The sequence below is a fragment of the Salarias fasciatus genome, chromosome 14, assembly GCF_902148845.1.
Source record: "Salarias fasciatus chromosome 14, fSalaFa1.1, whole genome shotgun sequence".
Lineage (NCBI taxonomy): Eukaryota > Metazoa > Chordata > Actinopteri > Blenniiformes > Blenniidae > Salarias > Salarias fasciatus.
Window position 1 is genome coordinate 20,187,429 of NC_043758.1, and position 16,222 is coordinate 20,203,650.

The 16,222-nt window shown below is 41.0% G+C and overlaps 3 protein-coding genes across 4 annotated transcripts in view; all 3 read left to right on the forward strand.

Moving 5' to 3' along the window:
* Positions 1 to 350: 350 nt before the first annotated feature.
* Positions 351 to 2,490, forward strand: LOC115400720 (protein FAM133-like). The gene is made up of 4 exons (XM_030108732.1): positions 351 to 478; positions 701 to 783; positions 948 to 1,097; positions 2,301 to 2,490. The coding sequence occupies exons 1-4, from the start codon at positions 466 to 468 to the stop codon at positions 2,304 to 2,306; spliced, it is 252 nt and encodes an 83-aa protein (XP_029964592.1). The 5' UTR covers positions 351 to 465; the 3' UTR covers positions 2,307 to 2,490.
* A 1,775-nt stretch (positions 2,491 to 4,265) lies between these two features.
* Positions 4,266 to 6,009, forward strand: LOC115400679 (protein PXR1-like). The gene is made up of 4 exons (XM_030108691.1): positions 4,266 to 4,397; positions 4,552 to 4,643; positions 4,820 to 4,984; positions 5,485 to 6,009. The coding sequence occupies exons 1-4, from the start codon at positions 4,376 to 4,378 to the stop codon at positions 5,488 to 5,490; spliced, it is 285 nt and encodes a 94-aa protein (XP_029964551.1). The 5' UTR covers positions 4,266 to 4,375; the 3' UTR covers positions 5,491 to 6,009.
* A 6,247-nt stretch (positions 6,010 to 12,256) lies between these two features.
* The window catches only part of igsf11 (immunoglobulin superfamily member 11), a 125,971-nt gene continuing 122,005 nt past the window's right edge, over positions 12,257 to 16,222 (forward strand). For both annotated transcript variants that reach the window (XM_030108207.1, XM_030108208.1), the window contains exon 1: positions 12,257 to 12,847. In XM_030108207.1, coding sequence (XP_029964067.1) covers positions 12,787 to 12,847 — 61 coding nt within the window. In that variant the 5' untranslated portion in view covers positions 12,257 to 12,786. The remainder of the gene's footprint in view (positions 12,848 to 16,222) is intronic.

The window sequence follows — 16,222 nt, forward strand, 5'->3', positions numbered from 1 at the left end:
TTTCCTTTTTCCAGCTGAGGGGCCTTAAGTGGGTCCTCATAAATACACACTCATGTCTAAGGAAAAGTTAAAGTCCTCAGTTATCATAGAAGCCCTGCATACCCAGGGAAAACATGTAAACTCAGAAAGGTCTGATACACAACTCAGACTGCAAACCAGGGACATCACTGCTCTGATGTGAAAGTACAAACCAGGACACCGCTGTGCGGCTGCTCTTCTCGAAAAACATGTTTATTCCAGCCAAAGCTTCCCACGTGCTTAAAACATGAGAAGGATTTTACTTTCTGCCTGCACCTGGAAACGATCTGTCAATCAAGCAGTGGCAGATCACAGGAGGAGCTCTGTGGGTGGGGCTTGGCTGGCTTCACTTGGCCTGGGTGTGGACAGGTGAGGCTCTCCTGATCGTCAGAAAAACACATCAGACACATCAAGCCGTGTCAGTGACTGGAAGACTCGACCTACAAGATGTCGTTTTTCGGTAGTATACTTACTTTTGCCGTGTTGTGTTTGTTACTCTGAAGCTTAATGTGGTTATGTGGTGCAAAAATCTGAAAAGGAGGTTTGACAAACATTTTTTTTTTGTTTTGTTTTGCTTTGTTTGGTTTTTGGCTTCTGCACTCTGTACGATACGTATTCAGACATGCAGTTGTGCATGTTGATTGTTAATGCCTTGACATGTCTATCACATTTGTGGGTTCAGGGAACGATGAAGAGAAAATAAAGAAAGAAGAAGCATCACAACAGGAATGGAGTTTCCCCTGGAGAAAGAAGGATGACGAAAAGGCAAGTGTACATTCTGACATCCACGGGATAAAATGCAACTGAAGTGATTTTTTTTTTCTTTTTTTATATTTTTGTCCAAGAAATGTGACTGAATCAGTGACATTTGTGTTTGTGGTTTATAAATTTGCTCAGCAGTTCAATGATCTGTGTTTATGTATCTGCAGAAGGGCAAATCCGATAAGGACAACAGCGACAAGTGCAAGGGCAAAGAGGGTGAAAAGAAGAAGAAGAAGAAGACGACGGGAGAGAAGAAAGATGGAGCTGGCACCTCCTCCTCCTCATCATCTTCATCGTCCTCCAGCAGCAGCGATGAGGTCGGTCCATTGCCTTCACCTTGTCCTTAAGTTATTGTTGTTGGAGGGTTTTGGAGCAGATTTACAAGCATCTCGGTCCTCCTGATGGTGAACGTGTCACATAATGAAATGCAGCTCGACAGGTCTCATACCGGTCACGCCTCATGTTTGAACAGAACATCCACAGCAGGTTTGACCAGCCATGCTTCTTGCTATCAGATTGGGCACAGCACGCCCTGCTGTGTGTCTGTTCACTTGCTTTGGCTCTTTTTGGTGCAGCAAAAGGACATTCAGTCTCATCAGTTCTGGACTGAATTCATATTTTTAGTGGAAATGTAAAAGAAAATTATTTCCCTGAGAGAAACGTGGGAGAAACCGGACACAGAGAGCTGTGAAATAATTAAGTTTGGAGCTTTTGTTGCAACTACCTTTGTGAGGCAAACTGGGCAAAGCAGGTTTATTTGTGTAGCACTATTCATACACAAGGTAATTCAAAGAGCTTCACAAACACGCGTTGGTGTGATTAAAATAACAGAAAGCAAGACACCAGAAAACGAAACGCATCTAAAAGACAAAACATGATAATAAATAGTGAAGATTTTTAAAATGAAGCTAACAAAATGCATCTGAAATAGTGTATTTTGTTCTTTTCCCATCTTTGTATTTGGCGTCCCAAATTACCCACAAATATCACATCCTCTCATCAGAACGCCACACATCACACTTTTTTGGGCACCATTGCAAACAACGGACTCTACTGATCCCACATTGAAATCGAAAACTTCTACATGAGTGGAGGAGGCGTTTCACTGCGTCACTTCTGAAATTACCCAATTTTCAGAATTAGTAAAGTGTATAGATTATTATTATTAGCCTGTGCAAATGATAATATTTTCCTGAAGACTTCAGATGTGTGGATATTTCATATTCTACCAGAAAATCTGAGATGTGTTTCGGCCCAAGATCACTCGAAGCCTTGTCAGCCAAAAGTGACATTTTTGAAGTCTGTTGTTTGACACACAGGCAGTCAGTGCAGACTGCAGCTCAGGTGTGACGTGCCCCGCTCTCTTTGTGTTGCTGAGGACTGACTGCAGCGTTGTGGTTGTGCTGCAGCTGTCTGACAGATGTTTAACTGAGACCCATAGTCACTCTTATAACTATAATGCAGCCTCTTGAAAATAAGTACGCGAACAAGCTTTTCTGTTGTGTTTTTTGTCATTTCAGAGCTGACGCGTCTTGGAGTTCCTCACTTCTCTAATATTGTCTCCTACAGTTGGGTGAAATGACAAAAGGATGTTTGTGTGTGGTTGAGTATTTGAAACATTTTCTTCCTGTTTGTTCATTGTTGTCACGGGAATGTACCGGTCTTGTGGAAAATTTTGCACTTAATTGAAATAAAGGCTTTTGAAAACAAGTAAAATGTCTGCAGCACTGATTTTGTCTTTGGGAATGCTTCTGCAGATTGCAGCAGACATGCTGTACGTTCAAGCAGCCATCAGCTGAAATAAGTTTTTGGTGAGATACAAACAGAAAATGTTACTGCAGCTCAAATGGCACAAAGTGGGGGAAAAAAAAGAACTAAGCTTGAAAGAAGAGGTAAAGGTGAATACTCTGAGGATCCCAACAACTTAAAGAATACAGAAACAAAGACTAGGTCAAAGGTCAATGAAGATTTATTTACTGCCATCTTATATCATGGTTGGTGGTTTTATTTTCCTTATCTGTTATTTACTACAATTTATCTGTGGAAGTCACAGTGGGCCAGACTGGATCCAATGGCTAAATGATTTCAACCCGTTTATTATGCACAAAGAAATACCAGCGTGTCATGCCAAGAACTGATTCCTCTTGTCGATTCCCTGAGGGATCCAATACACCATCACGTGGTGCAAACTTGTATTGCAAGAGTAAACAGGCTACAGGTTGGCCTCCGGTTGGCACACCAGCAGCTCATCATTCAGTTTGTTTAAGTTGATGGATACGCTCCATCCATCCAGCTTCTGAACCACTGTTTTCAGCTCAGGGTCACAAAGGGCAGGAGGAGATCCTGGCTGGTACTCTGTCACTGTCTCATTCACACATCAGGGACTTTTAGATCAGTTTGCATCAAATGAATGGTATTTTTTTATTTTTATTTTTTTTTAAAGATTGAAGTAAAAACAGAAAAGACATTCAAACTCAGAGAATTTAGATTGCAAGCTGGGGACAGTACCACTGTGATGTGAAAGTACAAACTACTACACCACTGTACAGATGACACATGCCTTCTTTTGTGCACATAAACATTTGTTGAGGCATTTGGCAATTTATTTTAAACTTCACTGCTTTTATGAAATAAAGTTAAAGCATGATGGTCCAAAGTCTTGTATTTTAATAGGATTAAATTCAAAAAGCAATCTCATGCTGGTGTAACTCAGTTCTCGAGCTTGAAAGAAAAGTCAAAAGACTCTGGGTTATTGCTTGTTGGGCACTTGGTCTCCTAAATACTCTCTGTACTTCAAGTTGACTTTCTTTGGCAACTCCCAGAAAAAGTAGCAGGGGAGTAAACGCTGACTAATTTCTGCTCCTGCTGCTTTCTGGACATTTATCTGATTTTATGACTCAAATGCGTGTTTGCTCCACCCAAGGCTTCCCGCACACCCGCGCGCGCGCGCGAGCAATAGTATGTGTCGAGAGGCATTTGGAAATGATCTGCCGATGACCTGAAAGCAGGTGAGGCGCTTTGTGGGCGGGGCTTGGCTTGTTCGCTTGCGTTGGTTGCGGTGTTTCGGATTAAATAGATTCCTTGTTAAATGGTGACCGACGTGTTACTGCTCGTAGACCCTGGATCAACCTGTGACCACTCTGTTCGCTGATCTGTTGCATCCAGCAGTTGTTTGAAATCGCTCAACTTACTGTTCAAGAGATAATATTGGTCGATGTTACACACTCAGAAATATCACTGGGAACAAGATAATCTAATCAACACGTTACTATCGCCACACCTCAGTTTGTCACGGTACAAAGTATGAAACGCAGCGTCTCCAACAGTTACATAAATGAAAAAATAAATATCCCTCCACGAATACGATTGCAGTAATCAAAGGAAATCCTGCAAAACTCAACAATATTTCTGCTGCTGAGTCCTGAACATTTGATTTTATAGGCAGCAACAGCAGAGGATCGAGGAAGTCCGTCACCAGTTTAGAAGGGAACCATTCAATCCATTACACCGGAAAGGTGGAGTCTTTTCCTGGTCATAGTTCGACTGAGTGTGTGTGTGTGTGTGTTTCTGGACCTGGAAGAGTCAAAGCTGCAAGATGTCGTTCAATCTCAACGATGGTATGTTTCCATTTACTGTGTTGTGTTCGTTACTCTGGAGATAAATGTGGAACTGTGACACAAAACTCACAGCAGCAAGTTTGACAGATGCAGCAAACTACTTTTGTTTTGTCTTCTCCAAGTGTACAGCATAATGGCTCCTTCTCATTTGCAGCTCTTGGGGATTGTGGAGACAAAGAGAAGAAAGAAGAGGCACAGAAGGATCAGTTAAGTTTCCCCTGGAGTAAGGATAAAGCAAAGGTAAAGGTAGGTGGTCAAAGGATTAACATGTAAATTCTCACAAAAATGAGATTAAGCTCTTCTTTCAGAAAAGGAAATTAAATCAATGATTCATACTTTGTGTGTGTGTGTGTGTGTGTGATCTGTGTATTTAATTAGTAGCTCAAATGATTTCTGTGTGTTATACACAAATGTATATTCAGGGCGACGGCAAAGAGAAGTCTGGTCATAAGGACATCTGTGACAAGTCCAAGAGCAAAGAGGGGAGTGGAAAAGACAAGAAGAAGAAGAAGGAGAAGAAGAAGAAGGGGGAGAAGAAAGACAGAGGTGGCAAATCCTCCTCTTCATCATCCTCCAGCAGTGATTCGGTCAGTCCATTGACTTCACCGTGTCATTAAATTAAATTGAGGGGTTTGGAGCAGATTTAAGAGTGTCTGGTGATGGTGTCACATCACAAAATGCAGTTTAACAGGTCTCATGCCGGTCACGCCTCAGTTCAAAGGTGGACAAAGTAGGTTTGAACAGAACATCCACAGCAGGGTTTGCCTGCAATGCTTCTTTCAATCAGATTGTGCACAACACGCCCTGCTGTGTGTGTCTGTGTGCTGTTTTTACTCAAACTGTTCTCCTTCAGATCTGCATGTTCACTGGTGCTCCTTACTCAAGGAGATTTAGTTTAGATCAGTTCTGGACTGAGTTTACTTATTCCGCTTCTGACACTTGATTGTTAAATTTCTTTCCATAGTTTTCATGCAAATATTAAAAACCAGTCAGTCCTGAAATAATAAAGTTTGCTTCTTTTGTTTGTACAGTGGTGTGTAAGATGTGATGTACCCTTTTGTCTGAAACTGAGTCTTTGTCATTTCAGGACTGATGCCTCCTGGAGCTCATCGCCTCTCTAATATTATCTCCTTCAGCTGGGTGAAATGACAAAGTAATATATATGTGGTTGAGTAATTGAAACTTTTTCTTTCAGTTTATTAATTTTTGTCACAGAAATGTACCAGTCTTGTGTAAAATTTTGCACTTAATTGAAGTAAAGGTTTTGAAAATAATAATTAAAATATCTGCAACATTAGATTTTTAAACTTTGGGCAGTTCTTCTGCGTTTTTCTACCACTAGATGGCAGCAGTCTCCTAAGTTCAATCGATGTGTGACCAGCAGGAGTGGGAAGATGCTTCAATTGATAAGCAATTGTAATGTTTCTATTCAGATTGTTTCGTTATATACTGTTTAAAACACACATGCTGGAACTGTGGGCATAGAAAATCACGCAATGTCTCTGCTTTAAGACTTCCTCAGGCTCTCTGCAGTGTAAGGACCAGTAATGGGAGTAACTCCATCAAAAAAAAAAAAAAAAAAAAAAAACTGTTTAGACTGTTCTAGCCTGTAGATGATGTGTCGTTGCAATAGTTATACAATAATGATCATGTTTGCATTAAATGCTTAAAACTGAAATAGGATGCCCGTCATTGTGTTTTGTGAGAAAAGAGAAATGTTTCTTTAAAACCAATACATTGTTGCCAAATCTGCAGTCAGAAAAGTTGTAAATGATGTCATCTAATTTGCTTAGTTCATCATTTGCATATCTTGGTCAAATTAGATGATGCCATTGAAAACTGATATATTGTTGCCAACTCCTCAGTCAGAAAAGTTCTAAATGACATCAATATACAGAAAGAGGGAAGCTTTCAAATGGATGTACAGACATCTATTGACACACATTTACTGCGTTTTATTATTCTTTCACAAATGTAGTAATGCTATCTACAGTTACAAATCAAATTTGGTTAGTGTCTTGTTTCATATTATCACACAGCAGCATTTGAATAATTGAGAAATAATGTTTCCTTTTAATTATTGAATATGTCAAGTGTCCATTTATTTGATTTATCATATATTCACTTTTGGCTGGGGCTCGGGGCCTTTCTGTGTGGAGTTTGCATGTTCTTTCCATGTGCTTGGGTTCCCTCTAAGTACTCCGGCTTCCTTTCACAGTCCACAAACATGCTGTCAGGTTAATTGCTGACCCTAAACTGGCCTTAGGCGTGAATGTGAGCATGAGTGGTTGTATGTCCCTGTGTGTGGCCCTGTGACAGATGGGTGAACTGTCCAGGGTGTAGCCTGCCCTCACCCGAAGTAGCTGGGACTGACTCCAGCCACCCGTGACCCTGAAAAGGACAAGTGGCTTAGAAAATAGATGGATGGATGAATATACTCATAAATAATTGAACATGCATCTTAAAGTTCCGTTAAGAAGGGATCCACATTTAAACACAGTTTTTAAGTAATAGTTATTTTGCTGGGAAATTAGTTGTGACTTAGTTGTTAACTTTTCTTCTAACATTTTTGAAGTACCTCATAATTGTAACTAATTACTTTTTAGAAGTAACTTGTCCAACATTGGTAACAATCACACCTTCAATTCAGGTGCATTGAAGCAGAGACGCACTGAAACCACGCAGGATTCTGCCCTCCTCAGGAAGGACAGAGTCGGTGTCTGCAACTGAAGAAGGCAGGAACCCTGATTCTGAAATACCCAAATCTGCACAGGAAGAGAACTTCCTTTTTTTTTGGGGGGGGGGGGGGGGGGGGGGGGGGGGTTGGGTTGAGACACAAATTCAGATAGGCTTCTCAGGGGTTGATGAACGTGATTTATTATGCTTCAGTGATGCAAAACTAAGTTCTTTAACACAAATGAAATGCAAAAACTTGTAACAAAATAATAGCTCTCTTAGACTCTTTACAAATATTAAATAATTTTCGAAATATGAACTCTTCTGTTAGAAGATCCAGCCTCAGCAATATATTTCTTAATAACTGTAGTGAGATAGAAGAATATAAGAGTCTCACCAAAATACTAACTTAACAAACAAAAAAGATCTTCATCCTACGGAGCCCCGGATATGACATGGTAAAAAAAAAAATTTAATTGTGGCCACGAATTACTAATTCGTTCCCTCGAATTAATAAATCGTGCGCACGAATTACTAATTCGTTCCCTCGAAATAATTAAATCGTGCGCACGAATTACTAATTCGTTCCCACGAATTAGTTATATCATTCATATACTGAACAGTTCAGTAAAGTTGGCAGCATATTGACAGATACGGACTTTCAGTCTCAATAACTCTTTAACAAAATGTCAGTAACATACAAAGGGCGCTGCATCCCATCGTTGTGAGGTGGACGATATGCTATAAGCTCATTTTTATTAAAAATATCTGTCTATCAAGCAGCAGAAACAATATTGATTTCAATCAGCACCCGGTAGTGCTGCGGGCTTCAGGGACCGTCTACAATTTACAAGACGCTGCAACAGTGAAGACAAACACCATATCCAATAAATTTGATAGGAGACAAATGAAGGTTGTAGCGATTATGGTGACACTGTAGTAAATCCCAGTGGTGGTATTACGTTTTTTTTGTTGTTGTTGTTTTAGTTGTTGGGTTTTTTTTTTTTTGAGCTATTTTTCTTCACTGTTGCAGCGTCTTGTAAATTGTAGACGGTCCTTGAAGCCCGCAGCACTACCGGGTGCTGATTGAAATCAATATTGTTTCTGCTGCTTGATAGACAGATATTTTTAATAAAAATGAGCTTATAGCATATCGTCCACCTCACAACGATGGGATGCAGCGCCCTTTGTATGTTACTGACATTTTGTTAAAGAGTTATTGAGACTGAAAGTCCGTATCTGTCAATATGCTGCCAACTTTACTGAACTGTTCAGTATATGAACGATATAACTAATTCGTGGGAACGAATTAGTAATTCGTGCGCACGATTTAATTATTTCGAGGGAACGAATTAGTAATTCGTGCGCACGATTTATTAATTCGTGGGAACGAATTAGTAATTCGTGGCCACAATTTAAATTTTTTTTTTACCATGTCATGTCCGGGGCTCCGTAGAAACATGTTGTGTAGCCTGAATAAATTATTTGTTGGTGAGATACAGACAGAAAATGATACTGCAGCACAAGTGGAACAAAGTGGGGAGAAACTCAGCTTGAACCATGCGCCAGCAGAAAATAACCAGAGGCAGAGGTGAATACTCTGAGGGTCTCAACAACTTAAAGAATACGGAAACAAAGGATCAGTCGTTTGTTTGTTATCAATATTAAAGTTACCGTGAACAACATCCTGGACTGCTAGGAGAGGAGAATTACAACATTTAGTACAGAAGATCTCCTTCAGGTCTTTTGAATCTTTTATAGAGGTGCAACGGAAAAAAAGAAAAAGAAAAATGAAGCGGTTTCAGAAAGGAATCAATAATAAATCAAGCATGCATCTTTCTGGGGCTGCTGAAGAAGCCCAATTTAACCCATCCATCATTGTGAAACACGTCTTTTATTTTAAGCTGCAAGGGAATATTGAAGAGAGAAATCAGATGAACATCTCTCATGATGTATTGATCTGGCATGAGCAGATTCAGTTGTGTAGAAATGTAATATATTTGCATATTTTTGTCACGTTCCTTATTTCCTGACTATTGTTGATTTATTTATTTATTTTTAATGTCAGGTATGACATTCATGATTTCTCCACATCTGTATTGTTTAACCCCGGTCTTGGAGCAGTGACACTTGCATGCTTTGGAAATTTCTCAGCGTTGTCACGGCTCTTTCCCTATCAGGCTCCAGTAGAACCAGTAAGAATCAGTAGATTAATATATGATGACATATGTATTGCTAAAACCTCAAAAAGAGTAAAAAGGGACTTTTATTGTCAACGATATTGTCAAAGTCAAAAGAAGTGCCGGTAACACTTTACTTGAAGCACCCCTGTATAACATATAAGTATATTATTGCTTGAAATAGTTTGTGTGGAGTGTGATTCACAGAAAACACGTAAATGCAAACATCCAGATAACAAGATATTCAGTGTGTTTGTTGTATAATAATACGAACAGAGTAGAAAGTTGTTAATTTAGTTTTACTGGTAAAATTGCTTTTTTTTCTCTAGATTTTCATCCCAACCAACTTTAACAAATCTGAACAAAAATGAAGGTACAGCATGAAAAAACCCTTCCTCTGGTGTCATTTCTGTCAGAGGATTTGCATAACTGACCACAAGAATTATCTTAATTGCATTTCATTTGCATCAAGTCCTCTCTATTTTTTCTTTCATGAGAAAGCCATACTTGGCCATTTTGAGCTGTTTTGGAGCTTTAATTGTTGCTGAATTTGAAAATATAAATCATGATTCATGAAACAGTTGTTTAATAAGTACCGTAAACACAGCCCAGTTCGACTGCATCAACTCTGTCTTGTGTTATCTGTGTTTTTCATGATCACATCTAACTCTACAGTTGTGTGAATTATTAGCATCGACCGCATTCGTCCTAAGTTGCTTTCACTCTCGATTAGTTGCAACATCTTTCATCCATTGTCTTCATTTTGACCTCCACTGCAGGAGACAGTGTTTCTGTTGCTGATACGGTGTAGCTTGATGTAGCAGGAAGGGCAACAGTTCCAGTCGCAACTTGCTGCAGGAACCCATGTAAATAGTGAACACCCAGACTGCACATGATCGTTTCAAAGATGTTTTCATCTGTCTTTAACCAACACCCTGCAGCATTTTCAAGATATAGCATAAACAAAATACATAAGCAGTGCATTGTATTACAAATACAGCAGTACAGGCCATGTATTCTTGCTACCCTGTGCTCCCCTGTGCCATGCTGGCTGTGTGAGTTCCCTGAGTGAAAGTAAAGAACAATGTGAACATTTCCTACTAGTGATAGTTCAGGTACGACGCTGAACACACTTCAGAAAGTGCTTGGGACGTTGTTTTCCTGCATGTGTCACTGACATGAAAACCACAAGAAATCAGCCTCTTATTCTTATTTTTTTTAATGGGAGGACAGGCTGCATGCAGGAAAAAGAGTTTAAAGTTCAAGCAGAAGGAGAGATGAATGGAGGGGTTGAAGGAAAGCCTCAGGGAGTTCTGAGCCTGCAACTTGCACCTTATTTGTCTGCTGTGGCAGCTAAACGTTTGAATTCCTGCCAACAGCTCGGGGGTAGAAGAAAGGATGAGGGGCTGACCGGGGTTCTGCCCTCATCATGCCTTCATCTTTGATTTTTTTTAATGTTTTTATGGAACCGAAAAAAATTAAAATGAGAAAAAAAAAAAGTTCAGCTATTTCGGTCATGTTGTTTCTCTTTGATGCTCTGATGCAGTGAATACTTGCTAAGACCATGAGTCCTTTGAGGTAGGAGAGACAGAGCAGCTATTTAGTGCCGAGGTGAGCCAAGTGTGATCAGTGGATCAGAGTGATTAGAGGCCTCGCCGTTAGCTGTTTGATGATAGTGTTTTCTTCCAATCACAGTGCCAAAACAAAGTGTTTGTCTAAACTTCATGTTTTATCTTTCACAAATTCACACTTCACTCCTGCTATTTTTTTTTTTCACTTTAACAAGTTACTTGTTATATCTTTGAGTTGTCACTTTTGGCTCATGCACACAGCTCTGAAGCCTTTGTGTGGGTCTTTATTTAGTCTCTGTGGTTGCACTGCTGTGATTGGATGTGAGAAACACACCTGTAAGCTATTTCTGCTGCCGTGACATGCCGATATTTACATTACAAATTGTGAACCTGACTCAGAACGTGGGGCCTAATATAGCAACAATCATCAAAGAGGCTGACGAATTTCAGCATTATTGCAGGAAGCGAGAGTGTTTTGTGCCAGGATCATGTTCCCCCTGGTGATTTATCATGCTGTGTTGTTATTTATTATCATTATTTATAGTCTACTATGAGCATTGCCTGGGATTTAATATTCTTTATTGACGCTATAAATAGCCTCCACAGGTATTCAGTTATATTCTATTCTTTTGTATTATAATCTATTCCTTTCCGTTGTTTCGTGCACGCGCCGCGGGAGGGCACGCGCGTCTCGCTCCCGTCTGGCGTCAGCGGTCTCCCAGCAACAGCCGGGCTCGAGCTCGTCTCAATCATCCGCTGCTGAGCGCCGTCAAGCCGCGCACACGCGCACGGGCGCAAACAGGAAACGCGGACTGTGGCTGAGAAAATAAAGACCCGCTGAGTCCAAGTTTTATTACAGTATTCTATCATGGACGGCCGTGGGCGACGCGCGAACCAATTTCAATATATTAATATTTAATTTCACAGGTAACGGATGGAAAATGGGCTTTTTCAGCACATCTGTACAAGTCTGGGTTACTTTCAAGGTGTTGAATATTAAATACAGACATGCTGATTTAAATTGTGGATTACCTTTGTCATTGATATAACTGTCATAAATCCAGGTGGACAGTGCGGTTGGTCATTATTTGGCCATTTGAGGATGAAAATTTAGTGAGCCTCACAGCACGAGGTTGCTTGATCGATTTGATTGGAGTTGCAGACCTGTATTAAATAAATCGTAAATAACGAGAGTGAGCCGTGGTCTGATTGCCCAAATAATACTGTAGACTCTCCATGCTGCTGTCACTTAGGCATAATACTTGCATAGCCACCACGCTTTTGCTCCACTTTTACGCATCGCGCTGAACTTATACTTGAGCGTTCTCCACATTCCCCCTGTAATTTAATTTGATTTTATCTCGAAGTCCCTCCTCAGGAAGTGGCGTCGGTCCTCGTGCTGTCTGGCTTGCTGCGAGGTCCGCCCGGCTGCAGCAGAGCAGATGAGAAACCATGGAGCGCAACAAGACGCGTTGGAGAGACGCACTCAGCGAACAGGAATTGTGCCAGTTTGTGATCTGTTTATAAGTCACTGTCAGTGAGAGTGTGCAGATTTTGGAACAACAGCAGGTGGACGTAATTTTTTATTCCGGTCGTGCGTAAAATGACTGGAGAGGTCTGACAAAGAAATTAGACTTGGAGTGAGCAGCAGCTACCAAAGAACGGGAATAAAGGAGTTGCTGGAGGGAGACACAGAAACCTGCTGGACATACATGATCAGTGGTTTTTCTTATGACACATCTGGACATTTTACCTAATTTTTTTCTTCCTTTTTTTTTTTTTTATAGAAATGTGGCCGGTGTGCGCTGCGTAAAACCTCTGGTTTGTTTTACTGCTGTCGCGCAATTACAAGGGACTCTTACTTTTCGGAAACTGTGAGCGGAGCTGCGTCTTTTCGGATAGAGGGGAGCAAAAAAAAAAACAATCTGAAAGTGAGAGTTGCTCCCTGAACAGTTCGGAATCATGGTGAAGTTTCATAATTCAGACCTATGGATAGCCTGGATGGTCATTTTCTGCATGGAGGGTAAGTTCATGACTCCTGGAAACTTGTGTACTCCTCTCCGCCAACTACAAGCAGCCTGCAGCGCGTGTGTTTCACAGTAATAACGATAAAAAAAAGAGAAAGAAAATCCAGAGACCGTTTCAAACGGCTTATAGATGTTGTGTCACGTGGACATGTCATCATTACAATACATCTGCATCAGTAATGCAAAAGCAGATGTATCCGGAATTAAATTGTGCCACGGACTCAACCTCTCCAAGGGCGCGTGCCACGGCCATTTGATCCCACCCTTCTCTTAATACTGCATGTTTGGATCAGGCTGACAAATCCCCGGCATCTCCACAAAAAAAAAAAGCTCTGCTTTAGGACGACTTTTTCTGCGTTCTTCGTCGCCATGTCCTTTCTCTGCCCAGAGCACTTCTGATGGTGCGCATTTCAACCGCGACGCGCGCTGACGCGATTTCTTCTGCTTGCGCGCTTTTTCACACAAAACGAGGTGTAAAATTCGTGCAATTTCCTTTTTCTTCCTCCAGCCAGTGGTACGTAAGGGAAGGTAACGCAGCGGCGGGGGAGCGCCTGTGTTTTGAAATAGAAACGGAGCAGACGTTGGAGGCTGCGTCTGTAATCCGTCCGATTAACGAGTGTAGTGACCGGGCAGCACCGGCCAACGGATAACAACCGGTCCAGATTCCCACTTTTCAAACTGTGGTCACGTTACTGTCCGCACGGGTTATTTATTTATCTTTTTCTTTACCTTAACTTTCAAAGTGCTTCTTGGCTCAAGTGCGTTATTTTTTTTCTTCTAACTTTTCAGGACAGAAAGTTCAGTGGATTGTAATATTCAATTGTCTTCGTGTTTTAGATAATGTGGGAAATTTAAAAGTCGTTTTGTGTTTTATTTAAGAATTATATAAAAGGAGAGAAATCCTTATGTGAGATAAACAGGAATCATTGTTTATGGGCTCAATAATTTAACCTAAATGGTCACCTGAATGTGCCTAAAAGTCTATTTTAATATTGCTATAGACTCTCAAATAGATGCACTTTGAAATCAAAGTAGTATTTTAACTGTTTTCATGCTAAAACAAACTGCAAAACAGTCAGCAAGTAAATACCTCAAGTTCAACATCAGCCTCCCCGGAGCCTCATGTCAGGACACCTCCAGTAGACCATGCAAACACACACGCTGGGTTGACACGTCAATTCAGACCAAACAATTGTGTGAGATTGGATTCAGTCCTGATTGTCCCAATGTTTCACTCTGCTGCTTGCTGATTTAGTTGTATCCCTCTGCAGAGATTGGGTGCATGGTGTCTTGTCAGGTTTACTCAAGGTGACACACACACACACACACACACACACACACACACACACACACACACACACACACACACACACACACACACACACACACACACACACACACGGGGTAGCACATGATGAGAGTTTCTCCTCAGATCAGTATCCACATGGTTGTTAGGTATAAAAGACCATTGCTTTGTTTGGCTTTAGTCGAAAGTTGGTCTTCACATGACTTCAGGAACAGTCTGAGTTCAGCAACTCTGTTAACAAGCACACTTGTTCAGAAGGAAGCGACATTCATAGGGCGATTTTTTTTTTCTTCACTCCCAGTGCCTCTTGGTGGGAGTTGCTATAAATACGTTTCAATGCGGCGAAGTTGGTATTGATTGTGTTTGCTTGTTTTGGCTGTGTGAACTGACCTCCACTTTTGCGTGACACTGTCACTTGATTGATCTGTTTGGATCCATGTTAACAGACACCAGACTGGTTTAGGTTGTTCCACAGAGAGATGAAAGGGACTCCTCTCACTTTATAGGTTTATTTTTAAAGAATTAACTATTTACAGTATATGTAGATGTGATGAGAAAAGCCATAGCAGACATGTTTTTCTCCCTAGTAACACAGAAATATCATATCGTCGTTTCTCATTTTGAAGTCGGCATTTTACTCCTACAGCGGTCAAAAGCTGGGTCGATCTGATCTTCCGTTGCCTAAATTGTTTGAATAAAGTTCCCGAAAGTTGAAAGCATAAACAGTGGAGGCTCTATGCTAATCAGGTGATTGATTCAACCGCTGTCATAGTGATCGGCCCTCGCGAGACCAACACAGATCTGCTCTGTTTGCGATGCCCCGGTGTAACGATCCACCCCGGAACAACCCTCAAGGGGTGTGGCAGGGACCAATCCGGAGGTTCAATCAATTCAGCGAATTAAAATCCCAGCGGAAGTGGTCGCTCTGAACTTTTCAACCGCTTTTGTTTGTTTTGGCTGTCTGCACAACACATCTTATAGAACATTTCAATTTGCATACGCAGAAATGTTGGGATTCGCCTCCGGGCTTCAATCTCGCTCTCCGCGTCTTTGGAATGAGGAGTCCAGTGAGAACAAGGAGCAACCGAGCATAAAGGAGAAGAAAAATAGACAACATGCAGTGTTCTTCAAGCTCATTGACATTCAGGGCATTCATGTCTGCTTCAAAGCCAAACTTAGACCAATTCTTCCCTCCACTTTTCCTGTGAGCGTGTTAACCTTTGAGGCTCTGCTCAGAGTCCTGGTATGAAATTACCGAGAAATCCTGGTTTGTCTGTTATTTACATTCAAGTATTTCTTGTTTGCATGTTTATTCTCTGCAGTACTTTGAAGTGCACTGGGTTACACAATAGTGTTAGTATGTTTTTTTGTGAGTTTCACACCAAAATGCATTCAGCTGTCTGGATGAAAACTGGGATAATCAATGTGGGAAAGTGATCCATCTATCACTTACAGTGGAAATGATCTGTGTCCAACAGGAAAAAGGCAGGGTACATGGAAGGACCAGCAGCCCAGAGAGCAAATACAGAGAGACAAGGAACCACCTGCATTCATTCACACTTAGGGCCAATATGCAGTCACTAATTAATTGGATTGTTGGAGAATATTAGTTAATAACCATTGCATGCACAGGAGGAACATGCAAACTCCTCGGACTGGGGATGTGCTTGCTATGAGGCAAAATGCAAGCTGAATCAGCAGAAATGTTAAAGAGGCGGCACATCTCAGCAGACAATCTGATCAATGTTTTGTTATGTCTTTTTAAAAACAGGTATTTTTTTGCTGCTCAGTTCATCTGTCGTCCTGCTCAGTCCACTGCTCCTCTCCTCCTGCGAATGCAAAATGCATACGATTAAAAAATAAAATAAAATCGTCATCTGTGCTCGACTCATCTGGGTTTTTTTGCCCCCTCTTCTTTCCGCCTGCTGCTAAAAAGGAGCAGCTGGAACAAGAGTGTCGGACAGATGGAACTTTCCACCTCGATTATTTTTCACACTAAAAATAGCCTCTCAAAAAAAATTAAAAGACCTCTGGGACCGCTCGCAAAGTGCATGTGCCCGTGTTC